Source organism: Rana temporaria, chromosome 11, assembly GCF_905171775.1.
Source record: "Rana temporaria chromosome 11, aRanTem1.1, whole genome shotgun sequence".
Lineage (NCBI taxonomy): Eukaryota > Metazoa > Chordata > Amphibia > Anura > Ranidae > Rana > Rana temporaria.
The window spans coordinates 130,299,934-130,313,889 of NC_053499.1; the positions used below are offsets into that span (position 1 = coordinate 130,299,934).

Here is a 13,956-nt window from a genome sequence, read left to right on the forward strand (position 1 = left end):
CAGTGTCCTGCCTCGTGATATAGGGGGACAGAAGTTCCAGCAGACTGTTGAATACGGGGTCCGTCATGCGGAGAAAATTCCTAAAGTCATTAGGATTATTCTCCTGGAGTTCCCTAAGCAGAGGCATATGTGAGAACTGGTCACGCTGGCGCAACCAATTCTTGGTCCAGAAACGCCTCCGCCCCCTGTTTCTGGCCAAAGTACTGGACAAATGAACATATCCAGCAGCCATCCCATAAACAGCACCAACTCGCGAAAATTGACGCTGCTGCTCCATCATGGCTTCAAACCGGCCGGCTGGTCAGTCAAGAACACACTGAAACAGAAAGCACTCGCAAATCCAGCACTACCTGCGACAAACGCGTGACAAACAGATACGAGCGCACAGGATGCAACTGCTAAAGCAGAAACAACCTGCTAGCCTATAGCCGAATGACAACTACGTTACCGCAAGCACACGCACTGAACCCGTGAATACACGCTGTCAAAGCCTGGAGACCGAGAAGCGCGAATCAGCTCTAACCAAACCTTCACTAACACGAGCAAACCCGTAACTAGCAAAAGAGGAACAGAGGGCGGCGCCATTAACTTTGGTCTTCCCCTTTATAGTGACGTCGTACGTAGTTTACGTGCACGCGTTCCGGTACGACGGGAATTTGGTCCGCTGGTGTGTACACGCCAGCGGAACAAAACACAAATCAGCCTTGTACGCCGGAAACTGTCGGGCAGACAGTTTCCAGCGCACAGATCCGGTCGTGAGTACAAGGCCTCAGGGTTACAGATGGAGGGGCTGAGCGGCCAGCACAGCAGTCATGTGACCTACCCGGCTGACGTCAGAGGGAGATCTCTGTCCCTGCCACTGTAGCCCGTAGATGAAGTAGGAGAGCGGCCAGGAGTCACGTGACCGGCCTGAAGAGATCTGAAAAAGATATTTGTAGGCTTCATTTTCAACAAACACTTATACTGTGCATTAATGCTGGCAGTGGCAGTTTTTTAAAGGTTACACTGTAAAGTGACAGTAAAGGTTCACTTTTTTTTTTTTTTTTAAAACACATGTCATACTTACCTTTTGTTTGGAAAACAACGTCGCACAACCGCGCAATTGTCAGTTAAGGTGACACAGTGCCGAATTGCAAAAAGTGGCCTGGTCTTTACACAGCCAAATGGTCCGGGGCTTAAACGGTTAAATAAGGTTTTATCCAAGGAAGAGATTTAAGTTGTACTCCTATAATATGTTTTTCTAGATTAACCCATTGTTTATTTTCCATATTACGATGCCAATCTATAACTCTAGTCAATGATGCTACTTGTAAATATCTAGAAAAGTCAGGTAATGCTAGAGCTCCATTTTTTAGCTGTAATTAGCATTTCTCTTTTTATTTAGGGAGTTTTTTGGGCCCAGATAAAACCTCCTATTGCTTTTCTTAATTCCATCATCAATTTTTTTGGAAGAGTTAAGGGTATTGCTTGAAAAATTTATAATAATTTTGGTAATATGTCCATTTTCACTATATTAATTCTTCCCAAACAAAAATACGTTATTTTATCGTATTTTTGAAGGGATTTTATTACTTTTCGGAATGTCGCAGTGTAATTCAAATCGTGTAAATTATTTAAATTACTTGGGATATATATTCCCAAATATTGAGTTTATCAAAATTAACTTTAAAGTTACTTAATTTCCCAAATCGTTAAAATTCTTGTGTTAAGTTTAGAATAGTTATAATGAGGTTAGTAACGTATATTAATAAGTCATCTGCATATACCACTGCTTTATATTCTTTACCTTTAATATTTATCCCTTAAATATCTTTATTTTCCCTTATTGCTGTAATGAGATGTTCCATTACCACTATATATAATAATGGGGATAGAGGACATCCCTGTCGAGTACCATTTGATATTTTTTTTTTTTTTTTTATTACAAAGGCTTTAATAAATGATACAAATCACAAGATAAAAATACCATGGGATAACATATCCCTAGTAAGACATCACATGTCTCATAATAACAGTATGTAATGTGAATAATTTAACACAGAACTTCAAAACAGAGCAGTCTAGAAAAGGTTGACGTGTTTCGCATGGGTGCTTCCTCAGGACTGGAGTGACATCTCTAATAATATACATGTTAAATATCCATCTTGTAACTTTCTTTTTTGTTGTAATGGTTTTTATTGAAAATTCAAACAATTACAATATAGATAATACATTGAAAAGGATATAGAATCACGGACGCAGACGTGTGACGGAGCAGAAGTATACAGTATTAGATAGGCATAACAACATTAAAGCATCAATGTAAAATACAGGTTGAATAAGGCATGTATATAAAATCATTGAGAATCTTATTCTAATTAATCTAATTTCTTATTTCTATATGCTCAGATAGCATTCCATTTGTTCTTATTTTGGCCCTTGGGTTAGAATACAATGCGACAATCCTACAGAGCATTTTAGGGTGCATTCCTAGCTGTTTTTTTTCTAGAAACTGCCATCTCACCCTGTGAAACGCTTTCTCAGCATCAATAGATAATAGACATGCTGGGATGACAGCCTTCTGGGCATACTCTACTAATGTACATGTTTTTATGATGTTATCCCTAGTTTCTCTTCCTTTCGTGAAACCCGTTTGATCTAAATTTATATGTTTAGGTAAAATAGGTGGTAATCTATTAGAGGTCTAATAGTCTTATATCTATATTTGTAAGAGAAATTGGGCGATAATTATTACATAATGTATGATCTTTCTCTGGCTTAGGGATTAATGTAAAATGGGCTTCCATACTTTGAGGTGCAAAAATTTGCATTTTGGATATGGAGTTATATGTTTTTTTAGGATAGGTGTAATTATATCCTGAAATACCTTATAAAATCTGGGAGTATATCTATCTGGTCCTGGGCCTTTGCCCAGGACCAGTTCAGAAATAGCTTGTTGAATTTCTTCTATTGAAATGTATTTTTTCAATTCTTCCATAGTTTCTTTAGAAAATATTGGTAAAGCTGTCTCCTATATATATTTTCGAATTTTCATTTTTATTGAGATTCAGCATAACAGTTAAATAAAGTACAAAAACATATGTTTTTCATAGTATCATATAGAACTACATAAACATAAAACATCCCAAATTATTATATACAATTTTTTTTTAGAAGAAATAAACAAATAAAAAAAAAACAACAAAAAAAAATAATTGAGGAGCCCAACCTGACTGTTCAGATTGCTAGTATCCCTCAATTCTTTATTTATTCAAGGTAAGTAGAACTAGGCCACATGGACCCTTGCGCCATAATACTATAATAGATAAGACTTACATAAACTGGTATGTATTTCCATTGAATACCCCAAAGGGGAAAGAAGAGAAAAAAAAGAAAGAAAGACAAAGAAAAAAGGAAAAACATAATATATTGAGTTGCCAATGTTCACCAGCGGGCCCTATCCGGGTGTTACTGGTGGATCATTATCCCTTATCTCTGTAGAACTCTATAGTCATCTTAATTATTTTCCCTTTGTAATCGGGGCCGATACAGCCAGTTCACCCCAAAAAAAAAAAAATGTATAAGTGGAAAGCGGGTGCGAGCATGAACCTAATAAGGCACTGCAAAGTCGACTCTCTACGATATCTATTTTATATCTTATTCGCCAATAACGAGATAATCTCTTAAGGATTATCCCGAGCAGCATCCAATGACCCTCCCCTAAGGACTATTCCTTCATCCGAATATTGAAAAATATTCAATTTTCTCCATGTCTCTGTATATGTCTCCTGTCTTTGCTGACTAGTAAGAGTCAAATATTCCATACGTCCAGTATCGTCCACCTTCCTAAGCCACTGAGCAATGGTTGGAGGATGTTGGGATTTCCAACATTATGGTATGCAGGCCTTAACTGCGTCTAATAAATGGCGTACCACTGATTTCATGTAGACCCGCGTTGAAACACCTGTTACATGTAGCAAAAAAAGTGCTGGGTCATCCTCTAATGGATGGTCAGAAAACATTTGGGTAATGCATCTAACTTCTTGCCAATAACCCCGTATTTTGTCGCAGGACCAAAACACATGTAGAAGAGTTCCTCTCTCAGCTTCGCACCGCCAGCACAATTCCGATGATGTAGGGAATAGTCTATGTAGAAGTGCTGGCGTCCTGTACCATCTAGTCAATATTTTATAGTTAGTCTTCTGCGTGCACATACTCAAGGATGATTTATGGGTGAGAAGTAATATATGTTGTCTCGTACTGCTGGTAAAACTGCAGTTCAAATCCCTCTCGTATTTACTGAGAAAAGGAATCTGCCAGTCCGCTAACGGGTTGTTCAAGATATTATATGTCAATGACAGAGCGTGGCGAAGTATCCCGGCTTCAGTACTTAAAATCTCAAACGCCGTTAGGGGTAGAGGTGTCTCATCTGGCGGTTGTATGGTACTCAAAAAAGAGTTGCAGGGCTCTCATGTAATCTAGGCCGTAGGGGTCCATAAGTTCCTTGGTCCCCTTCCATTTGCCCCCACTACAAAAATGTGATACCTGGTGTAGCCCAGCCTCTCTTAGTTCTAAGAATTTCTTATCATACAGGCCCGGTAAGAAGCGGGGATGTCCTATCACTGGTCTGATGTGCGAACGTGGGGTCGAAAGGTGTGTCTCAACGAGTAACTGTGCGCAGGTATTCAAGGTTGTGCAGATCAAGGGGTGACGTCTAATTTCCAAAGGCAGGTCCGCCTGGCACCAGAGAGCCCACAGGAGGGGGACCAGGCTCTGGGCCTGTTCTATCTGAGTCCATAATTTGATGTCTACATGGCGACACCAATCTAAAAATCTGTTCAAGTGAATAGCCCGATAGTAAGTACGTATTTCCGGTAAAGCTATACCGCCATGTTTTTTCGGTTTGGAAAGCGTATTTCGACTGATACGTGGATGTTTCCCTGCCCAGAGAAAGCGAGTGAAGGCTGAATGTATCTGTTTAAAGTAAGATCCGGGAATACATATTGGGAGGACCTGCATAAGATATAAAAATGTAGGCAGTATTGACATTTTCAAAATGTTGCAATGTCCTAGCCAAGAATGTAAGCCGCTGTTCCAGCGATCCAGCAGCTTCTGCACCTCCTTCAGAAGCAGAGGGAAGTTCAGTTGGAAAAGTTGAGGTAGGGACGACGGGATTGGCGTGCCTAGATATTTTAAGGCTGTGTCCGTCCACTTCAGGTTAAAGCTAGCCTTGAGCCTCTCCAATTCGGTCTTGGGAATCCCCACCCCCAAGGCCTCTGACTTAGTAAAGTTGATCTTTAAATTTGAGATTTGCCCATAGACCTCAAACTCTTTCATAAGGGCTTGCAGGGAGGTGACAGAATTTGTGAGCGTGAACATTAAATCATCGTCGTTTCAGCCAATCAGGTGAAAGGTAACAGACCCGATTACCTGATTGGCTGAGAGGCGGTTCAGTGTTAGGAAGGCGATTAATTCGCTTTCCTAACGCAACACTGAGTGGACGAGCGCTGAGATAGACAGAACCGGATGTCCTGTGTACTCGGCTGTACTCGGCTCCTCTCGCAGTCCCGTCTTTTTTTACTAGTAATAGCTGTTATTTGCGGCGGACAGATCGGACACTTTTGACACTATTTTGGGACCATTCACATTTATAGAGCGAACAGTGCTATAAATATGCACTGATTACTGTATAAATGTGACTGGCAGGGAAGGGGTTAACACTAGTGGGTGATCAAGGGGTTAATGTGTTCCCTAGGTAGTGATTCTTACTGTGGGGGAGGGAACTGACTATGGGAGGTGACTGATCAGTGTCCCTATGTACGAGAGACATACCATCGGTCTCCTCTCCCTGACAGGACGTGGAGCTCTGTGTTTATACACAGAGCTCCACGTCCCTGGCTCTGTAAATGGTGACCGCAGGCCCCTGGCGGACATCGCGGCCGCCAGGCACGCGCATCGGCACACCCGTGTGACGTGGCGGGCACAGCTTTTCCCCAATGCGCGCCCACGGCGGCGGCGCGCAGGGAACTTGTAAACAGGAGGAAGTCCAGGGACGTCCTCCCGGCAATTGAGCGCCACGCTGTAGACGTCTTTTGTCTATAGCGTGGTCACGAAGAGGTTAAAGCCTTATTCCATGTTTCCTGGAGTTACACTTCAACCTTTGTATTTTTAATGATTTTTTTTAAGCTGCATTTAGGCTTTGTTATATCCATAAAAGTCATGTGTAAATTGCTAAAAACTAGGTCAAGGTTTTTTGGGGGAATACATACATTTCTTCCTGACCCAATAAGTGACACAGAGAGAATTGTTCTAGGTAAAATGTTACCATTCGGATTTGTGACCAAAAACTTTGGGGGTTGTAGCTTCTGTAAAGGTTTGTTACATTAACCCCCCTGGCGGTATTCCCGAGTCTGACTCGGGGTGAGATTTTTGGGCTACGATCGGTAACCCCGAGTCAGACTCGGGCTCGCCTCGCTGAATCCACAGGCTTGGTTTACTTACCTTGTCCCTGGATCCAGCGATTCCACCGCGCTGTGTGAGCGAGCGGGACCTCGCTCGATTCACACAGTGCCTCTGTGTGCCGCCGATCTCCGCTCCCTGCGACGTTACTACGCACGGGAGCGGAGAACGGCGCCAAATTCAAAAAGGTAAACAAACACAATACATACAGTATACTGTAATCTTATAGATTACAGTACTGTATGTAAAAAATACACACACCCCTTGTCCCTAGTGGTCTGCCCAGTGCCCTACATGTTCTTTTATATAATAAAAACTGTTCTTTCTGCCTGCAAACTGTAGATTGTCCATAGCAACCAAAAGTGTCCCTTTATGACAAAAATGGTTTTAGAGCAGCTAGAAAACAGTGATAATAAATTATAATCACTTGCAGAATTGTGCGATAGCGATTTGTGGAGAAATTCGTCATAAAAAAATAAAAGTAATGACAGAGACAATTCTGCAACTGAGCGAATTTCAGTGATTTTGAGTTGATTACATTATTGAATAATTTTTATTATAATTATATTATTATTTGTTATAATTATTTATAATTATTTATTATATTATAATTTATAATTTTGTTTTTAAAAAAAATTCATACCCGGGATGCCTACTAGACTCTTGTTTGGTCAGATTTAAGTGAGTTATTCCTAAGAATTACAGGCCTACAGTATAAAACGCCAAATTTCCTTGCAAATAATGGTACCGCTTTCAGCACCTTTTTTCTGAAATAATCATACCGCCAGGGAGGTTAATAAATTGCTTGGCTGCAGCTGATTAAAAAGTTAAAGCGGAAGGCCATCGTTTTTTTTTTTGTTTGCAGCTGCTGACTTTTAAAATAAGGACACTTTGAGCTCGGGGGGAGGGTTCCGAGAAGCGGAAGTTCCATTTTTGGGTTTGGCTTCCTTCACACGGCACATATACCCCATACTTCTATGCTTAGGGTTGTAATTATATGTCCAGGAAAAAGACAGGTGTTCAGTGAGCCAGCCTGTCTCAATGAAAATTTATAAATGATGTGGAATGTTCAAAAATACTCGACATTACCCTAAATATGTGAAATAAAAAACGTTTTAAACATATGTACCTGGGTACTTGGCTAAGAATAGAGAGTGAGTGAAACGTTGGCTTCAGCTGGTCTCTATAGCTACTGCCCTGCGGTGCTGAACTGTTTAATGGCTGTTTCCAGCAAAAGGAGGCAGCTGCTGAGCAGGAAGAGTTCAATAGACTGAGTCAGGCAGCATTGCACTGTGGGAACTGTAGTCCCGAGGAGTGTCTATTGTGGTAAGCAAGAGCTTTTGAACTACATTCCCCAGAGAGAGAGACTGCATTTTCCTGGGCTGTATAGGACATAACTTCCCCTTGCTTTGAGGGATTCTAGAGAGTGCACATTGCTGTTCAGTATGCACTATACATGTGCATTCATTTTCATCCAAATTTCAGGGATTTTCGTGCTCGTTTTAACAAACACGCGAAATCCGGCCAAGTTGCTCTTGCTGACATCATTGCCCCCCCCCCCCCCCGCCAAGTGATGCCAAACATGCCCCCAGACAGCCACCCAAAGCTCAACAGATTTGTGTGTGACTATCTCAGTTAGTTGAGGAGCCACAGCCCGGTTCGAATAATGAGTCTGGGTTACAGGTGAACTGAAACCCAAAACATGATTCAAAACCTGGACTGTCCGGGTGGATCCTGGACAGGTGGCAACCCTAGGTGTGAGGATGGGGGATTTGCTTTGTAGAGAGGAATAAGAGCCAGTGTTGAGGGAAGAGGTATGTACTGGGGGTGGGGAGGAGCTTTGTAATGGTGCTTTCCCCAATGACATCACCAACGTAGAGACAATTTTATTTCCTTTCAGTGATGCCACCAACACAGGGACACTTTTTCTTTCAGTGACTCCACCAGTGCAGAGATGATTTTTCCTTTTTAGTGACACCACCGACGCAAGGCCATGTTTTTATTTCAATGACACCACCAACTCAGGGACATTTTTTGTACATATTTGTGCACCTATTTTAAAATTTACACTGTCACGCTGTCACATTCATTACATGTCACGAACATGTCACAAACATGTCACAAACATGTCACAAACATACCAAACATTTTGATGCTCACCACTATTGCTCCTGTCCCCATTCTTCACCCAACCCCCCGAAGGAAGGGTGTCGTTTTCCCATCCTCGCCCTGGGCACTGTTTAACCTTGTATCACAAACTTCACAAAGTAAGTTTACAAATTTTAAGGTCATTCAGATTATCAGGAGTAAGCTAGAAATAATTGCAATACAATCTGGAAATTAATATATGAGTAGGTCATTAATGGGGTTTAAATAAACTTTAAAAACTGGTGTACACCACTGAGCATGGAGAAATCTGTGTTGTCTTCTGTTGCCTTTCATACAGAGAGGCCCCGTACACACGGTCGGACAAAACCGATGAGAATGGACCGAGGTTCAGTTTTATCGGTCCAAACCGACGGTGTGCATAGCCCATCGGTCTGTTTTCCTTCGGTCCAAAATTTTAAAACATGCTTCAAAACCGAACCGATGGACCGCTGCCCCATCGGTCCAAACCGATGATTAGTACAGAAAAGCATCGGTTCAAAACCCACGCATGCTCAGAATCAAGTCGACACATGCTTGGAAGCATTGAAATTAGTTTTATTCAGCACGTCGTGTGTTTGACGTCACCGCGTTCTGACGCGATCGGTTTCTGGAACGATGGTGTGTACACACATCAGGCCACTTCAGCGGTGAACCGATGAAAACGGTCCGTCGGACCATTCTCATCGGTTTTGTCCGACCGTGTGTACGGGGCCAGACAGTTTTTAGAGTCAAGTCATGTTAAAAAAATGTCCTCCAAGTGCTTCATGATTTATTTGTGGTTTATGTTACCCAGACGCTGATAACAACTACAAACATGACTGTGACAATAATGAGATAAAGAATGAGGACAAGCCTGTCCACCACTGTGGCCACGATATGCCACTCCGATTTGGCTTCATTTTCGTCTTTAGACAGTATGAGTTCTTTATGTATTCTCAAAATTTCAAGAAGCAGTCTTTTTAAGAGTTTCACTTGTAGTGTTTCTTCATTCTCTTCATTTCCCCGAGCAGCTATGTTTTCGTTTGCTGCCTTGCCATTTGTGTCATCTAAGAGACAATTGCATATAGGTAAAGAGATGGAAATGAAAATATTACATACAATAAGATTGTTAAAGCTTAACTCCAGGAATTATTTGTATGGTGTACTTACAGCGGCCCAGCTTAGCAGGATCTAGGTATGCATTACAGTGGAACCTCGGATTACAGGCATAATCCGTTCCAGGAGAATGCTCGTAATCCAAAGTACTTGCATATCAAAGCGAGTTTCCCCATTGAAGTCAATGGAAACTAAAATTATTTGTTCCACATTGACTTCAATGGGATGCAATACCACATGCAGCCAGAGGCGGGGGGCGCCGGAGAGCCTTGGAAACGGGTGAAAAGGCCCGAGGACACTTCGGCTGACCTCAGCAAACCTCGGAAAGACTTCCTATCCATGATTTGCCTTGGTCAGTCGTGCTGTCCTCAGGCCTTTCTGTGCATTTCCGAACGACGCAGATCGGCTGCGTTCGACTCTGCTCGGCTCCGGCGCCCCCCACCTCAGGCCAAACGCGGTACTGCGCACCGCTTTGGCCTGAATCATGCTCGTTTTGCAGGAGAACAACACTCGCAAACTGAGTCACGATTTTTTTAAATACAGTGCTCGTATTGCGAAACGCTCGTTAACCGCTTTACTCGCAATTCGAGGTTCCACTGTACTTGTGTCTGATGGACCCACTGGGGAAGCTGGAAATCACTGTAGTACTTGGTAATACTACAATTATAGCCGTGATCTTCCAGGTCCTGCTAAGGTTCCATGCAAGCAACTGCCCCACTGCATACTGATCAGTTTGTCGCTTACACAGCACCGCTGTCGTGCAGCTGCTGCATCCCAGTTGACATGAATGGAAATGCCTGGACATGGATGCATGGAACGCCTGGGCATCCTAGTCAGGCAAAACACGGCCCTCACATAAATGTACGCCTGATATGTCTGTGTGAACGAGGCCATACTAAAACATCCCCATAACTGATAATTGTAAGCACAGAGTCTACCCTTCCCTATCTCATTTAATGCATTTTTGCGAAAATTAGAAAAACCCTGTGCTAACTGCAGAAGTCTATAAGAAAGCAACCAAGTTAACCTATCAGCAGTGTAACTATGCACATGGCCACTGCTATGTGCAATGCTTTATAATATGAGTCTTCAACAATGTATCTCTACAGCAAAGTTGAGGGACCAGTTTATCATTCCAGCAATTGATCTTACCGCTTCCAGCGTCATTGATTGGGATCCCTTGTTTTATGAACTTTGTCTTGAAGCACAGGACACGGGCTAGATGTTCCATAACCCAGATCTTTATCCATGGAGGGACATTCGGTTTAGTTGCAGAGAGCATCAACATGTAAGAAGTGCCAATGCAACCTAATATGCTCATAACCATGATAATGAGACATACACAGCAAAATGTACCTGTTCAGAAGACAATCAGTAATGCAGAGTTTAAAGTGGAGTTCCACCCATAAATATAACATTACATCAGTAGTTTTAAAAAAAATTCATTAGTCCTTTATGAAGTTTTTTTTTTTTTTTAGATGCCTTCAAAGTGTTGTTGCTAGGCAGAATAGTTAATCTTCCCACTTCCTGCACCTAGGTGCTTAATGCTTCCTAACCTACACCGCACAGACTCCTGGGAATGTAGTGGGTGTAACTTTCCAGGAGTCTGTGCACTCCCCAGTCTCAAAGAATCATGTGACTTGGACAGCACAGGTGCTGAAACCTGATCTGACACTGCTTGTACAGCACTGAGCATGTGCGGGATCTCTAAGGCTGAAATGCAGGAAGTCATACAGTCTGGCTTCATGATGCCCACACTTAAGATGGCCCCAGTCAATTTCTATTTTATAAAGTGTCTAAATGCTGTAACAACCTAACAAAACGGACCTTAGTTTACAGACTAACTTTACTAGAATACATTAAGCTTGTGTATTACAGGGGTATTTATATTTAAAAAGTGAAATTGTGGCCGGAACTCTGCTTTAACAAACTGAATATATTTAAATTTTTTGAGAGGTGCATTTGATCATCATATTTCTCTGCACAAAAGTACTAGAGATGTAATTTCCAATGTGTGCTGTATTCACCACCTACCTGTATAATATGGAAAGGGGGCAGAGCCCATATAAGAGTGTAGCCCCCTGGTGGGTCTACACTAATTCCTGAGGTGGGTCTGTATGTTGTGTTGAAATTCCATGTCCCATCATATCAGCCGAAACATGGACAGATGAGTTTGTGAGATCAGAAGACCCACCAATGTTCGATCTAAGTATAACTTTTGGCTGGGTAGTAGTCAGCCCAGACTAACTGTGTAGTTCTTCATGTGGTCTTCCTGAAACTAAGTATGGTTGGGATTTCTCACTGTCGCTAGTAGATTTCACTGGTGTCAATGGCCATATTATGAAATTTCATAAACAAGACTGAGTTATTTATATTTCCTTGAGCCAATCCAGTAGGAGGTTTAGGCCCGTCACACCACAATGCATCTTGCTCATATGGTCCCTGCCTCTGGAGGTGTCGTCCTGCCTTTGGGGTATCAAGAAGGTGCTACAATAATACTAGTTAACTGCCATAATCACAGTCACTACATTGGACCATTTATTCGTTTTATTGCTTTCACTTATTTATATATTATATAAAGAAGTTCTAACAAACCAAATTGTAAAATATGTTGTGTACCTGCAGTACTTATTTGTTGTACATTTTCATCACTAGACGCAAGCTAAAATTTGCACTTCCTACGGAGAGTAAAGCCTCGTACCCAGGCCCGGGTTTTCCCAACAGGAAAACTGCCAGGAGAGCATTTGGCTGGGAATCCCGGCCGTTTGTATGCTCCCTAGCAGTTTTCCCATCAGGAAAACAGCCAGGAATCCCGATGGGAAAATAGAGAACAATGCTCTCTATTATACCCGTCGGGATTCCCGGCAGAATGTTTCCTGTCAAGAAAACCGGTCATCTGTATGCTTACCTAAGTGTAGAAAAACCATGCATGCTCAATAACACTTCGACTCATGCACGGTAGCATACAACGTTAGTCCGGGGTGTAGCAAGATGGCGGCGACAAAATCTAATGTGACGAGACACTGGCTCATCGTAGTCGATGATGTCACCGCGTTCTTGCCATTCAAAAGAACGGCAGGTTTTTGTGTGTATACACGGCTTTTCAGGGCAAGCCTGCCAGGAATTCTGTCGGGAAAACCAACGTTTTTTTTTCCTGACGGGATTCCCGGTCGTGTGTACAGGGCTTTAGACTGCAGAGAGAGAGGGGTTGCAGAGGGGTTGATTTACTAAAGGCTAATAGACTGTGCTCTTTGCAAAGTGAAATTACCCTAGAGCTTAGTAAATGAGGGAGAGCTCTGCTGACTTCCATCATCCAATCATGTGCAAGAAAAAAAACATTTTTTTTTATTTTCCTTGCATGTGATTGGATATTCTTTGCAAATTGAATCTTTACCTCATTTACTAAGCTCGGGAGCAACTGCACTTGCAGAGTGCACAGTATTTTTGCCTTTAGTAAATCAACCCCAGAGTCTCCTTTTTGTATTACATTAAAAGAGGACTTGAACTATAGAGACTGTGCCAATAAAAGCAACATGTTACTCTCCAGTATTGCTGGTGGTTTCCCTCCAGCTGATCTATAGGTCAGTGGGACCGGGGGAACCTGTGTAAGTTCACCTATTCTGACTCCGATTGTTGTGAAGCAATTTATCCCTTGTGAAACCTCTATGCCTGGCCTGTATTAGCAGATATAATCACTGAGCACAATCCTCACCAAATACTGATTCCATCCACAGAAGTGCTTTAATTCTAAACATTGGGTTACAGCAGATGACAGGATACAACAGATGAATAGGTTGTGGTATTTATGCGGTCAAATGATTATATTGTCTGTAGCTTACTATGCAGAATACATGTGCCCTGCTACATGTGGCCTGTAGCTGCCTCCATTACACAGGAAGTACAATCACAGGAAGAAGGGGTGGAGCATTACATACAAAGGAAGTGTGTCATAACATCAGAGAAAGGGAACATGGAAAACAAGTGCATTACCATAAAGGGTCACTAGATGGCAGCATGTGAACTTAACATAAACGTCCATAGAAAAATGGTTGAGAGAAACAATATATATAAATTCTATGCCCCATTGGGGCGGCACATCACTGTTACAGATTTTTCTGTAAAGGTAAACTTACACTTTAAATGTTTTATACAGAATTAAAGTTACAAAAATAAATATTAACAACAACTTTATCAGTGCTCATCAGTGCAGTCTTACCAGTGCCCATCAGTGCTCATCTGTGCAGCCTCGCCAGTGCCCATCAGTGCCCATCCGTG

At 42.1% G+C, this 13,956-nt stretch overlaps 1 protein-coding gene across 1 annotated transcript in view; it reads right to left on the reverse strand.

Annotated features, from left to right (window-relative positions):
* Nucleotides 1-9,333: 9,333 nt before the first annotated feature.
* LOC120917682 (5-hydroxytryptamine receptor 3A-like) overlaps nucleotides 9,334-13,956 on the reverse strand; it is a 36,142-nt gene continuing 31,519 nt past the window's right edge. The window contains exons 8-9 of the mRNA XM_040329148.1: nucleotides 10,834-11,037; nucleotides 9,334-9,632 (exon numbers count right to left, since the gene is read on the reverse strand). Of these exons, the coding sequence (XP_040185082.1) occupies nucleotides 9,367-9,632; nucleotides 10,834-11,037 (470 nt within the window). The 3' untranslated portion in view covers nucleotides 9,334-9,366. The remainder of the gene's footprint in view (nucleotides 9,633-10,833; nucleotides 11,038-13,956) is intronic.